The 13,887-nt window shown below is 38.8% G+C and overlaps 1 protein-coding gene across 1 annotated transcript; it reads right to left on the bottom strand.

The window, feature by feature from the left end:
* Positions 1–36: 36 nt before the first annotated feature.
* Positions 37–13,596, bottom strand: cabp4 (calcium binding protein 4). Its single transcript, XM_028406599.1, has 8 exons — positions 13,541–13,596; positions 13,177–13,278; positions 12,700–12,820; positions 8,090–8,120; positions 7,650–7,793; positions 3,063–3,172; positions 1,735–1,882; positions 37–65 (listed from the first exon to the last, which is right to left on the bottom strand). The coding sequence occupies exons 1-8, from the start codon at positions 13,594–13,596 to the stop codon at positions 37–39; spliced, it is 741 nt and encodes a 246-aa protein (XP_028262400.1).
* Positions 13,597–13,887: the final 291 nt, after the last annotated feature.

Below are 13,887 nucleotides of genomic sequence, written 5' to 3' on the forward strand. Positions count from 1 at the left end.
ATCCTGTGTCTCCATCTTTTCTTTTTCCATCAGAGGTCATCGTGCAGACAGCATCATAACAAACTCTGCAGGGGGAGACACAGATACAGCAGCAGATCCAATAAGGTCCCTGATAAGAACTAATGGCACCCTCACATCACAAAAGGACAGGGATGCAGCCATATTTTTCTCAGCTCATGTGTAATTGTTTTTGAAAGTAACAGAGCTTAAGATGTGATGTAATGACAAAATGTTTCCATTATCACCAAGTTAGTAAAAATTCATAGCATTGACTGGGTGATGAGGTTACAGGAGCATTTTAGTTTGAGCTTTTTACAGGACTGGTGTTCTAGACAGGAGAAGCTTGGGTGTGGATTAAAATGGTAACAGCTCTTTTTGTTCATTTCCCCATGTAATCAGTAATCAGCTGATTACCACCTCCTTCAGCTCATTTTATTGATTGTTGTGGGTTCACTTGTCAATCAAAGACAGCTATTGATGTCCCGTCAATGAAGCCCAGCTGCTGATATCTTGAGGCAGCTTTCATGCAGTCAATCACATCTTTCATTTCCTATTGTTTTGAGCTGAAGTGCTCTCCCTCTGAAAGATTTTTGATTGCAGAAAAGAGGTATGAAGCCATTGATTTGGCTACCATTTAAAGCTTAAACCCCATCAGCATCATGTTTTGACTATAAAAACAGTTTTGTCCTCATCATCCTTGAGTTTGACCTGCTACAGGATTATTTTCAGCCCTGCTATGGGGTGCCTGTTAGCCAGGTGCCTTATACTCTGATATTCCCACACATGTGAATAAACTGGACAGATGCACTGAAATGCTGCTCCGGAGGCTAATTGATGATAATGAGGAGCACCTGCTTATTGATCCTTTTTGAGACTGACACGCCTATTCATATGTTCTCAATAAGTGTAATTGATTGGATTGCTGAGCCAAGACAAACAGGATCACACCTCTAAGCCCAGGAAGTGCTACAGCCTATAATTACACTGACATGCATGTGGCGTGGATGGTGAATGCACATGCACACATTAACAGGCACACGTGCATGTGTGTGTGAGAGAGATAGATAGATAGATAGATAGATAGATAGATAGATAGATAGATAGATAGATAGATAGATAGATAGATAGATAGATAGATAGATAGATAGATAGATAGATAGATAGATAGAGAAAGAGATTTGTTTATTTGAGAGCAAGCACATGGTAATGTAATTTCTGCAGAGTCCTTGAGCTGTCCAGTGGTGTCTGTGTCTGTGTGTAGCGTGTGACAGGTGTCCAGGCATGTATATTGATTGGCTTAATGCACTAGTGATTAGATTGGATTGGTCATTCCAGCCAACCCACCTTGACTTAACTATGCCTCCTTTCCCATCTCAACCCTTTCCCGCCTCATTTCTTCCTCATTTTCTCCTTCTGTCCTCCTCATATTCAGGACCATTTAACTAGATTCACGTTGTCATTCCAATACTGATGGTGCACAACTTTTTTTCTAGGTGTTTACATTAAAAAAATTCAAACTGTTATATAAGCTTAACAATATTTTGCCTGGGGAAAAAAAGAAAAAGATGCAGTAACCCCCTAGATAGCTGGCTACTAGCACATTTGTGTGCAGTATATTCACATTGAATAGGAGGTGCACATACAGCACAAACTTCAGTAGTATGTATGATTTCCTCTCAGATGTTACTTAGAGTCTGTCCTTCACTTTCTCCCCACAAACCCCCAAACACTCACCATCAAAGTCAATGTTGCCATCTTTGTTCAGGTCAATGTCGCCGAGGATCTCCTCCAGCTCACCTTTCTTCAGCTTCTCCCCGAGGAGGGTCTTCATGCCCTCCTTCAGCTCATCTAATGTGATCTTTCCGTCACCATCGCAGTCGAACTGCAATGTGTTGGGTCAGTGAAGAGCAATAGGGCGAGGACACAAACATGTAGTGAGTGAGGAGAGGCGAATTAATACATCATATTGTAGGTGAAGGGGACAAAAGGTGAGACGAGAAACAGAGAAGAAAAGAACATTACAGTGGAGACATTGAACAGCACGGTGTAAATAAGAGAGTGTAATAATAGTTAAGTGAAAATTAAGTTTACAGTGTACAGTAACAGAATAGTTACATGACGTCTGTGGAAGTCTGAAAACAGCTTGCAGCCTGCAGATGGTTCAGTGCTGACTCATGAGGTGTTAGTACATAAGTGAGAAAGGGTTTTGATGTGACTCTGGGTTGAAAATTCATTCTAACCCAGAGTCCAGAGTCACATCAAATGAATTAAATTGAAAATTCATGCTTGTGTTTTTTTAATAGTAACTATGCTCTGAAGCTGCAGATGTTTTATTAGAGGAGAGTAAGAGGGAACTAATTCATTATTCTGCAACAGAACATGTACATTTCTGGCCTTAAACAGCACTAAAAGGTGCGCATGTAAGAAAAGAGACATTTTTATTTTGCACATTTATATTCCTTAAATTCTCAGAGAGAGAGAGAGAGAGATAAGATGTCCAGTTGCTTTTCATAGGAGAGAAAAAAAAACTTAACCAAAAGCATAAGGCTGAATATTAAAGATAAATGAATGTTAGCAGCATGCTGTCCATCCTGATTATGTTCTCAGCCGTCATCATTAGGAGCACATTATCACTGTTATCTCTCGTGCAGTAACCATTAAAAACCTATCATACTGTACAGTGTTAAAGAGATGAATGCAGGTGTCTTTGCTTATAAATAACCTGTTCACCTCCTATGTTTTGTTTGGTCACAGAGACCACATGACACTAGGACCCCAAGCTCTCTGTCTATGCACTGATGTCAAAAGAAGCAAATACAACAGATGCCTCTCAAAGAATAATGGCAGGAACCAGCCTGCATGAAAACACTAATATGTCCTCTTTTCTTTTGTATTCACAACCTGCCGCCCCCTCTTCCCTCAGCCTTGTCTACAAGTGACACAGACTCTTGGCACTCTTTAAAGAAAGGTCCTCCTGTTGCAGACTTCAAAGCACTGTCAGAACCAAGGCCAGCACTCTTGAAGTCACAATTCTTCACATGTTCTAGCTGGGGACCTCTTACCTGTTTGAAGGCACAACGGAGCTCCTTCAGCCCGACCATATGAGCCGTCTCTGCCAGCATCCTCGGCCCCATCAGCTCGCAGAAATCATCAAAGTCTACATGACCTCCCCCTGCAAAAGACACACACAGTGTGCAGACACACGTTGGCTCAGTGGTAGAAACTCTTGTGCAACCAGAAGATACTGGGACATACAATATACCGGTAATCATGTGCGATGAGTTAATCAGATCTTAAGCATTTTAAGTAATTTTTCCAATGTTTATTTGAATGCAACTAATCATGTTGTTTATCTGTGACTTTTTATTGCCTAAAAGTTGGATTTGTATTCATCTCTCTTTACAGCCCAGATTCCTTGCTATCCATAAACCATTATAAGCATAAAATTAGGTGAGTATCCTGTTGTCCTTAATACATACATGCATGTCAACAGCAGAAAAATGTGCATATGATCATCTGAGTTTCTCAGCAGGCCATGACGGTGGTGGCATTCAGCTTCCATAACATTATTGATATGCTGTTCCCCACTGTGAAGCCCTTGCACACTCAGTGTTTTGGTTATGTAATACAATATTTCAGTGTGTTATTGAAAAAGTAATATATCTCTACTTTCAGGGCCCTCTTATGTAAATTGTGTATACACATTGCAGTATATCGTTTGTTTTTTGATAAATTGATTAAATAAGTAAAAACAAACAAACCCTAAAAAATGAACCAATTTCTTTAATCAAAATTGAAATGAAATAGCCTCTAAATAAACAGGTAGGGGCTACATATATAATAAAATATATATTTTGTATTGTATATATATTTTATTATATATTTTATCTTATTATTTGATATGCTGATTACTGAAGTTGCAGCTAGTCTGCACTGATTAATTCACCAATCATGCTACAGAAAGTGAGGGAAAGGGCAGGAGGTTTAAAAGAAATACGTCTCAGGTGATTGGATGAACCACCTGTCAGTCATCACTATTTGACCAATCAGATCTACGATTTGTTGAAGAGAACCCACAACAAATCGTTAAGGGAGCTAACAAGTTTCACCTAGCAAGAAAAAGCTTTAAAAGTTGCAGTTAGCATGTCGACAGACTTTTATTGTCGTGTTTGGAAGAAAAATATGCGCATAAATGGCAAACAGTCACTTTTCGCTGTCATTCCGTCACTCCTGTTGATTGGTCCGAACCCCCTGCCAGTCACATAGCATCATACCTGGCTAGCTTGATGTCTGTGCATCACGAGGTAAATAGCTGTATATTCGACCTTTCCTGATATGATAACATGTGATGAATGAATCAGTGTGTTTATGTGTTCATCCAGCCACATGCAGTTATGCTTTGTTTATAGTTTTGTTTTGTTGGTAGGATGTTGTATCATGTTATTAGTTTGACAGAAGACAGGCTTATTTGATAGAGAAGGCCAATAGGCTCGGTCTGTTTTCATTACACAGGCATTGGTGGAAGAGAAAGACTACTTCAATAAAGCCATGGGGCCATTTTGAGGTTCAAAAATTTAATCAGTGCTTTGAATCTCAGGGCTGCAGAGAGAGAGAGAGAGAGAGAGAGAGAGAGAGAGAGAATCAAACTACAGCCATCTCTGCCTGCATGGAAAGTTCTCTGAATGGTGCTGAATCACTGAGCTAATGGCTGAAACTGTCATCTAGTCACAACAGGGGCTGTGGGAGTCTGAAATTAAAGGCCACTCCTGGCAATTAATTCTGTGATTTTTGAGTTAGCAAAGGATTTTTATACTTGCCTTGAGGTAAACATTGATTTTTGTTTTATTTAGTTGACTTTATCCCCATGTAGCACCTGTCTGGGTGAACCACTGACACTCACTTGAAGAATTTGAGTGTTAAGTTAGTGGGTCATTCTACAATAAAGCAGCCAAAATTCTATGATAACGTTGTTACAGAAAGCCTATTGATCTAACCAATACATAATTGATCATGGATACATTTTAAAAAGAAGTAAAGCCTTTCTCTTGTTTACATGCAGATTCATGGGTAAAATGGGACTTTTTTGAAGCACCATATTATTCATTTCCTCCTTCCTATTGAAGATGTAAAGCTTATAATTCCAAGATGAGTCACCCCTTTTATGGAAGCAACAACATCTGTCGTATGAGTCCTTTTATACATGTTCCCTGTGATTTATATTAATGTCGTTGGTTTTGGAAATATAGTGACAAGTATTTAAAATAAGATTATGCAAGCTGGAGTGTTCTGTTTTTTTTTCTAATGGTGTTTTTCAGCTGGAGACATTTATGAGAGGTTAATGCAGCCATTAGTCTCTCAGTCCTGGATTTTAACATCCCTCGCTGTTGTTGTTCTGTCTAATCAGGAAATCATCTACACCTGGGACACTAGGTGAATCTAATTAACTAGCAGGTAGGACAGGAAACCAGCTGCACTGCGGCCCCAGAGGATTACAGCCTTACTGTAACCAGTCAGTGTAGCTGTTTTGTTATGCTGCTGTGGACACAGAAACCAGTGTTTGGCTCATTATTTGTGTTATTTTCCTGTGGGCTCAACAACAAGTAACACTTGTATGTAAAAATGAATGCTGATTTTAGGTCATTGTTCCTCAAAGACAATAAATATTATTCAAGATTCAAGAGATTCAAAGATTCTTGAATATCTATTATACCCAACACATACTAATTCCTTATGTATTGCTAGGATGAATTGCCAATTCAGGTTTATTTGCTATCCAAATACGTTTTTGTTTTCATAGAATAGAATAGAATAGAATAGAAATACTTTATTCATCCCAAGCTGGGAAATTTCACTGTTGCAGCAGCCAAATACAGTCACTCAAGCATACCAAAAAAATAACAAATATACCTCTAACGGTAAAAATTAAACAGTATTATATTATAGTGCTTACAATTTCAAACAATAAATCCACAGAGCATCCCATCAAATACAGAGACACGCGTAGAAGTACAAACTGCAGGCTAGGCAGTACATGTAGCATGAGATTACATTTGAAGTTAAGTGATTTTAATGTGAGTTGTGTGAGTGTTTTTTTTATCAAGTAAGGGAAGAAAAATAAGGTCTTGTCGGGTGCGGGCTGTTTATTTTTTTCTTCAGTATTTTTGTGTTTGATTGACAGCTACTGGCTGGCTGAGCTCTGACAGGGAAACTTGGGACTGGTGTGCTGGAGCCTTCTGTTCAGGACTTGAACAGTTATAGTGTGATTTAAACAGCCAAGAGGAGCTGAAGCACCATTTAAATGAACCCAATTGATGTTTGCTGGTAAGTTTATGCTGCTCAAAGTTTTGTGGCTTTCTATTTTTAATCAGTAATTAATGAGTTTCTGTCTCAAGAAGGAGTCATTTTTGGTAATTTGTTTTTCTCTTACTTCTATATACATAGTTCAGCAGTCATGAAGCAGACAGATGCCTTATTTTTGTGTAGAAATCGGTATCTAAGACTTCTAGAAAATAGATAAGCGTAGAGATTACACCTTCATCACTGTCAAAATGATGACGGCTGCCCTTCCTCTTCTTCATGGGAAACAAATAGTAGTCTGATGATTCCAAATTTAGATGAAGAGGCAATCTCAAATCCACATCCCAGGATGGCAGCTGTCACCACTGTAGACTCTCAGTGCAGACATTTGTTACCCCAAACTAACATACCATATTCATATAAATTATTAACTCCAAGCTTTCTTCATGATGACTCATAGAGCTCAACTGCTAATCCCTGCTAAGAGGGATGTATCTCCTTCTACATTTGGCTACAAACTCTTTGCTTATTTGTCTTATGTCTCAGCTCATTTATTCAATTGGTGGGGATAAAACTCGATACGATTGGATGCAGGTATAACATCCACATAAAAGCTGGCTTAAGCTTAATTGAGTTAGGGAGTTGTTACTGTATAGAGAAATAGAACAAATGCTAGAGCTAGCATCCACAGAAGTCTGGATGCAGTGTAGGTGTGCCCCTAGCACAATTTAAATTGTACCCCTACAAGATAAAATATTATGCATTAGTATAAAAATGTACATAGCTAAACAAGAAAAACATGATTCATGTGTCTTAAGTCCTGAGTGTTTATGAATGTTTATGCATAAAGTCTTGGCAGGCCTTGCTCTGACTCAAGGTAGGTGTTACAGAAACTAGTCCTCCAGGCTTATGGCAAGCATCCAGAAATCAGCTGCACTGATGCCTCACCTCAAACTTTAAAAACTAACCACGCAAACAGTTATACTTGACCATTCAGAAAAGAATCCAAAACACAACATTAAGAGCAGCAAGAGGAAATTTAGGTGTGAACACACACTTTCACATGCAGACTAACAGTGCTGGCACACCCCTGCACCAGCAGCATGAGGCCCATTAATCAGTCTGCTAAAATATCTTGAATGTCCCCAACTCGAAAGACAAACATCAGTTCTTCAAGGACTCACAGGAAACAACATAGGCACATGAGTTTGTGCAACACAGGCAGACACATTACTCACACAATCACACCTGCTCAGTGCACAAAGACCCATCAATCAGGCACACATGCTTTAACCCCTGAGGAAGGCACGTACCGACCACACTCACACACTGCCAGAGAGATAAATGCTTACATTTCATCTTGATTTGCTGGATGATCTCGATGAGCTCCATCTCTGTAGGCATGTAGCCCATCGTCCTCATGCAATCTGCAATGTCTTTGTAGTGGATGAAGCCGTCCGCATCATAGTCAAATTCCTTAAAGGCTTCCTGCAGCTCTGACAGACACACAAACAAATGATTGCAACAAACTTAAAGTATAGCATAATATATTTCCCTATGGGTCTCTCTCTCTTTCACACACACACACATTGTGTGGGTGTTGTTATTGTCAGTTGTTGCTGCCATTGAGTTTGTAGCTCTGAGTCAGTGGCAAACAACATTCCAAGGCAGTCTCAGAATCTCTTTCACGAATCATGAAGAAGAAAATATCAATTATATTGATAAGGCCCTGCATCGACCTTTTAAATGTATCATGTGCTTGCATGGTATATTACCATCAACAACATCTTACCTGCTAACTCCTCCGGGTTCAGCTCTCTCTCCTGTGGAGCAGTGAAAAGAAAGAGAGTGGAAATAATTACAAGGCGGGATGTGAAATTAGGGTGGCTTTAAAACAGTGAATTCTCCTGAGAAATATACCGGTGATAATCTGTTTCTGACTACCAAATTAGAATAACATGCATATCATGTCAACACTGCTGCATGCTGACGGTAAACTCTAATGGGATTTCACCCAGCGATATGTCTTTCTAATTTGCAAACCGACACAATAACACACACACAGTCAGGTTTCATTACATTGACTTACATTTCCTGAAGACTTACCCTAACCTAAATACAAAACTTCATGATAGAATTTAATGATTCAACTTGAGGGAACCTGCTTTTTGTACCCAAAGCAGATTTATGTCCCAACAATGAGTCACACGCACACTCTCTCACACACATATGCACATTTTACATCTGCAGCATCCCAAGGGAAATGCAGCATGAGCTCAGTTTATGTGGATACAAACACACACCCACGCATAACCATATGACAGTGGGATGCACAGAACTTTCAGTGTTGCAAAGAAACACTGCAGGTACATGTGAGTTAAGACCCAGATACACACACATTTACTGACGCTGGAGAAGACATTTAATTTGCATGTACTGTAGCTGTGTGTAGGAAACATTTGGTATTCTCTGCCTTGTTTTGACATTTGCTCAGGGTGATCTCTGCTATTTTTCCCCCTCTTCCATTGCCATGTTTTTAGAAGAGGCAAAGCTAGAGGGAACAAAATCTCCACATAGTCATTAAGCATAATGGATGACAGTAGACTTTAGGTGTGCACAGGGCTTAAAATAGCAGTATGTTAATATGTCTGGCTACAGACAGACAGCCTTAATAAAAGTTCATTATAATTTGGCAGTCAGTTGGCATACACATGCCCTCAGGCAAGTTTTAAAAAGATGGGCTTCGAGGTTGGGGAGCTTTGCATGGACATATCACACAGTGCTGTATGTGAGTCATAAATGTACTTGCATATTCTATTTCAAAACATATCACATGCCTAAGTCCCTGAAATAATAATAGTTCTAATTAGCATATCTGTAAACAGGGGCTGATGTGAATTAACATAATAAAGCTTGAATAATGAAAGTTCATCATCCTGTCTTTAGCATGATGCACATGTTTAATTTTGAAATCATGCCCACAGCATGTCAATTCATGGGCCTGCTACCAATGTGCAACAAAAAACATTCACAGGATGCAGCAAGACACATCAATCATTTTACTTTAGAACAACATGGCCTGACACACTGAGATATTGACAATGTAAGTTTGAGAGTATCTATAAGTTCAAAGAAACAAGTGTAACATAAAGTCTTGCCGTGGGCTTTTGATGCAGTGAGGAAAAATACAGCAGCTCAATACAATAGAGATGGCGTAACTACCCACTTTATTATGTCAGAGTTTTAGACAGGCTCTTTTCTTTGTGGATGTATTAGGTTGGAAGTTTGACATTAACAAACTTTTAACAGACCACTTAAGTGCCTATCTTGTATAGTAAATTACCTTCAGTTTCACATTCTAACAGAAAAAGTTTTACCTTTGAGATTTCACATATTTATGTTCATCTAATACATCTAAGTGTATATTTTCATTACAGTACTGCTAGTTTTGGTAAATTTTTTGTCTTTCAGTACATGTTGACATACAGGGTGGTGGATACATAGATAACACAAAGTCACCCTGTTCAAGTGCACAGCATCAGGAAAGGAGAAGCCACTATATTTCATTCAGAAGTTGAACCAAATAAACCATGGGAGGTTGATGGCAGGTGTTCAAATCATTGTTTACAGTATAACACTGCCAACAGAGTTGAAACAAATGCAATGCCCAGACGCAATTGCATTACAGCTATATATCACTACAAGTGGACACTGACTTAAATGCTGAAGGACTTAGGATTTGTTGAAAGCTTTTTAGTCTTTATATGATTTTTAACTGTCCTGTGTGCAGCACCACAAGAGCTGCAAGGATCCTCTAGCTATACAAGGGCATATTTAGATAGCAAGGTCAACACATTAATTGGATTTTTTTTCATGCAGAAAGGATTAGACAGCATGCCATGCACTCTCAATCCATCCGTCAAAGCGAGCCCATTAACAGTTAATTTTATTCTGTCTGCCTTTACATGGCCCATTGAGCTGCCTGCTGCTTTGTAGGCAGGACGCATGTGCAGATATAAGAGCTACGTTGGTACTTAGCCCAACACATGTGGCCATCAGCATAAAGATCTACAGTATGCACAGTTAATACCCACTACAGTTTGCTCCACATGCAACTGCCCTCTGCTATGGATCTGTCAGACGTTAAAATGTTTAGCTTCAGCGTCAGTGGGATCTGATGAGGGCTGACAGTGAACCTTGCTAAAGGGTTTATTAATGCTCACAGCAAGATAGATGGGCTCTCAACCAACACTGTGTCTTCTATGTCACGACTAGTAAAGCATGCCAAAGAATGTCACAATAAACTAGGTAGATATGTTGTGGAAGGTGAGGCAGTGTGTCAAGGAAGGAGTGAAAGCTTCCACAGTAGCCCAAGGTCACACTGAAATGATATTCATTTGGCATAAATTTCTTTAGAACAATAAAACAGTCCCATTAGTTATTAGGAAATCCAGTTACGAAACATCATTAGACATTCGTAGGCACGGAGCTCCCTTAGGTGTAGATTTCTCTGGTATCTTTTACAGCAAATCCTTCTGCTGTGATGAAGGCATTTATGCAAAAGCCGTTGGCTCTTCTTTGTAATAGGATCTCACCAGGGTCTCTCACGATTAAAAGGATCTTGGATTAAATTTTTTCAATCACAAAAACATCCATAATAGCCCTTAAAACAGCTTTATATATAACATTTTTTAAGAACCTAATATAGGATAGAAACTGAAATAAGGACATAAAAAAAAATGACTAAAAGTTTCATCATTGTCAATCTATTTTTTGGACTAAAGTACATCACAAAACACAAAACGAGAATAAATAAACCCTGGGTGTATAGAAGGTGCAGGATACAGCCCCACCATGAGTAGAGAAACATTTTATTTACTCTTTTGTAATTGTAAAATGTCTGCGACCTGATAAATAAGACAGTTTAATTATAGCCTATTATTTATTTCTGAGTCGAACTGATCCTATTAAAAGGGTCGAATATACCGGATTTCACATTAAATCTGTACATTTTTATTACACAACATGCTTTAAATGTTGATCCATGGATAAATCTGCCAATGCTTTTACAAGACACATTGAAGGTGCCATTGGGCTAGCATTGTTTGGTTTATATCCATTTGTATCTTCCCAGATACTCTGAGATGCCCTGCAGAAATGTGGGATCATGGTATCTGCCATGCACGCTGCCAATTCTTCACTTGAGCCAGGCAGGGCCTAATGGAAGTCAGCCCAGTGTCCAGACTGAATTTATTCAAGTGACTTCCCTGAAATGACAGTTCACAGCACTAACTTTACATTTGAAAAAAAGGGGAAATCTCAGCCCATTTTTTCAGATTTTTTTTTCCAAATTTGATGGTGGTCTGGCATTTACCCTGATCTTCAGATATTCAGATCTTGATCCTTCCATTATTCCTAAAAATGATACTGATACTAAACAGCACTTGGGAATTATTTGTAAAAGATTGACATTTTCAAAGGGGGCTAAGGGGGTCTAATAATTTATTCATAACTTAATGGTTTTCAATCGAAGCATTCATTTTTGGATACATATGGATCACTACAAACACACTAAAATGAGTTTTTCAGGTAAAAGTTACTGCTTATATAGCTGAACGAATGGCCCGATTCTCCATTTCCATTAAGTTTAAACTTTATGAAAATTAATTGTTGCCCCTTTCAGCTGTGACTCACTGTGTAAACCTACACTTTACCTCTGAAAAAAGGGAGTGTATGGGTTGAGTGTCAGACCTGCAGGAGTGGTGTTAAAAAAGTGTAAAATGTGAAAAAGACAGCTTCCAGCTGGTGTTCTTTAAATACCAGGAAGTCAACACAACAGCAGTGACTGTGTCACGTAACTCAAAAATCTCATTGTGATCATTTATATCAAAAATCATAATCTACACAAAGGATAAGTTGCCCAGACGTAACACAAAAAAAGACGCTTTTCTTTTCAAATATTTGAGAATAATCACATTTTCAGTGACAGTTATGTTTTTGAAGGACTCACAGCTTTCACAAACCATCAGTACAAAAAACAATGACGCATGCACACCTGCAAAAACTGTGTAGCCGTGTAGGGTTTTGTCACTTGAAAGTAAACATGTAATTTTGGGCATTTGCTGAAATGACTCATTCTGACATTTTTCAGTGCAGTTTTGTTTTAACAAGTAGTTGTGTCATAAAGACATATGACATCATCACCTTAATGAATGGGGCGAACAAGAGTCCACCTACTATTTTTTGGCCACTTTTCTCTGACACCTCAGCTTGTACTGATGACCGTTTTTATAAAACCTTAAACTGCAAAACCTTTTCCCTAAGAAACCCTATTTATAAGTCATAAGTGCGTCAAAGCTATAGCAGCATGCGTGTGTGAATAGGCGGTGCGTTTGCACTGACCTGTCCAAAAAGTTTATTGAGGTAGGAGATGTAGGCAGCAGCCACCGCTGAGCTATTGCTGAGGCTCCTTCTACCTCGCCGATTTTCTTCGTCTTCACCCTTGGGTGTGGGGGACTTTGAGCTGTGAAACGTATATTTACATACCAATTGTTGTGAACTGTCGTCATCAAAGTCAAGCCTATAATTTCCTCTTCTAATTTAGTTTAAGAAATACGTCTCAGTGGCTTGTCAGTAATATTCTTATGTGGTAGATGTTCATTGACGTAACTGCTTAGTTTCAGTGGAGTTGGCTGACAGTTGTTATATGAGTCACCACAAAAAGAAAGAAAGGCTGTGTTTCATCAGAGGACAAGTTTTGAAGGCTCGTTTTACTGCTGACGTTATATCGTTCAGTGACACTAATTGGGTGCACAACTCCCCACATCCCACTCCCCTTGTCCTAATCAATGTTGATTAGAAACAGAAAATGATAATAACCAGAATTTCTTAGAGAGGCTGAGCTGAAGGGCCTTGTTTTTGAATCTCCCCGAGGCGGGGGCTTTTCCAGCTGCTGGACTCCTCCCTCCTCTTGGAGACATGCTAGGAGAGAAAGAAGCCTTAATCAATCTAAATTGCACATAATGTTTAGTAATTAATATGAATGTGGTTTTATTTCTTCCAGCCTAAAAAAATAGAAAACAATCAAGAACAATTAGAGACAATTGTTACAAATATTTGAAAACTATAAATATTTTTCTAAATAAGCCATTGCAAAAACAATATTAATTTAAGTGCTTTGTCCTTGACAATGAAAAATTCACAGAGATAATGGTCCTTTCAGCTAATTTTAGTAAAAACTGACCTGGCAGCAGAAGAGGGTCGGCTTTCTGGTGGTCCCTTTGCACTTTTCAGGGACATCTTGGCTGCAAAATAAAAGACTTTTGTTTTTGTCATTCTGTTATCACATGTAAGCAAGGTTCACATGTCCATCAATTACCAAGCTTTTTTTGGGTTTTGTTTTTCTATATACTAGTAATTTAGTCACTCTCCTTTTCTCCCATGTTCACCAATAACTAAGAGGATTGACCTGTCATGTTTCCAAGATAGTTGCCAATCATTTTGTTCTGGATGCTGGCAATTTGTCAGAGTTTTAATGCTGAAAATTGTCTCATAACAAGCTAATGATAGCTTTCAGAGTTAGCCAAGAGA

Source organism: Parambassis ranga, chromosome 1 (assembly GCF_900634625.1).
Source record: "Parambassis ranga chromosome 1, fParRan2.1, whole genome shotgun sequence".
NCBI classification, from domain to species: Eukaryota; Metazoa; Chordata; class Actinopteri; family Ambassidae; genus Parambassis; species Parambassis ranga.

What these genes read in the sequence shown, in the direction of transcription:
- cabp4 (XM_028406599.1), bottom strand. Translation starts at nt 13,596, where the DNA reads ATGTCCCTGAAAAGTGCAAAGGGACCACCAGAAAGCCGACCCTCTTCT. An exon ending in CGACCCTCTTCTGCTGCCAG is followed by an intron (nt 13,279 to 13,540) that starts GTCAGTTTTTAC and finishes TTTCTCTCCTAG; the next exon opens with CATGTCTCCAAGAGGAGGGA. An exon ending in GAACCCGGAGGAGTTAGCAG is followed by an intron (nt 7,794 to 8,089) that starts GTAAGATGTTGT and finishes TGTGTCTGTCAG; the next exon opens with AGCTGCAGGAAGCCTTTAAG.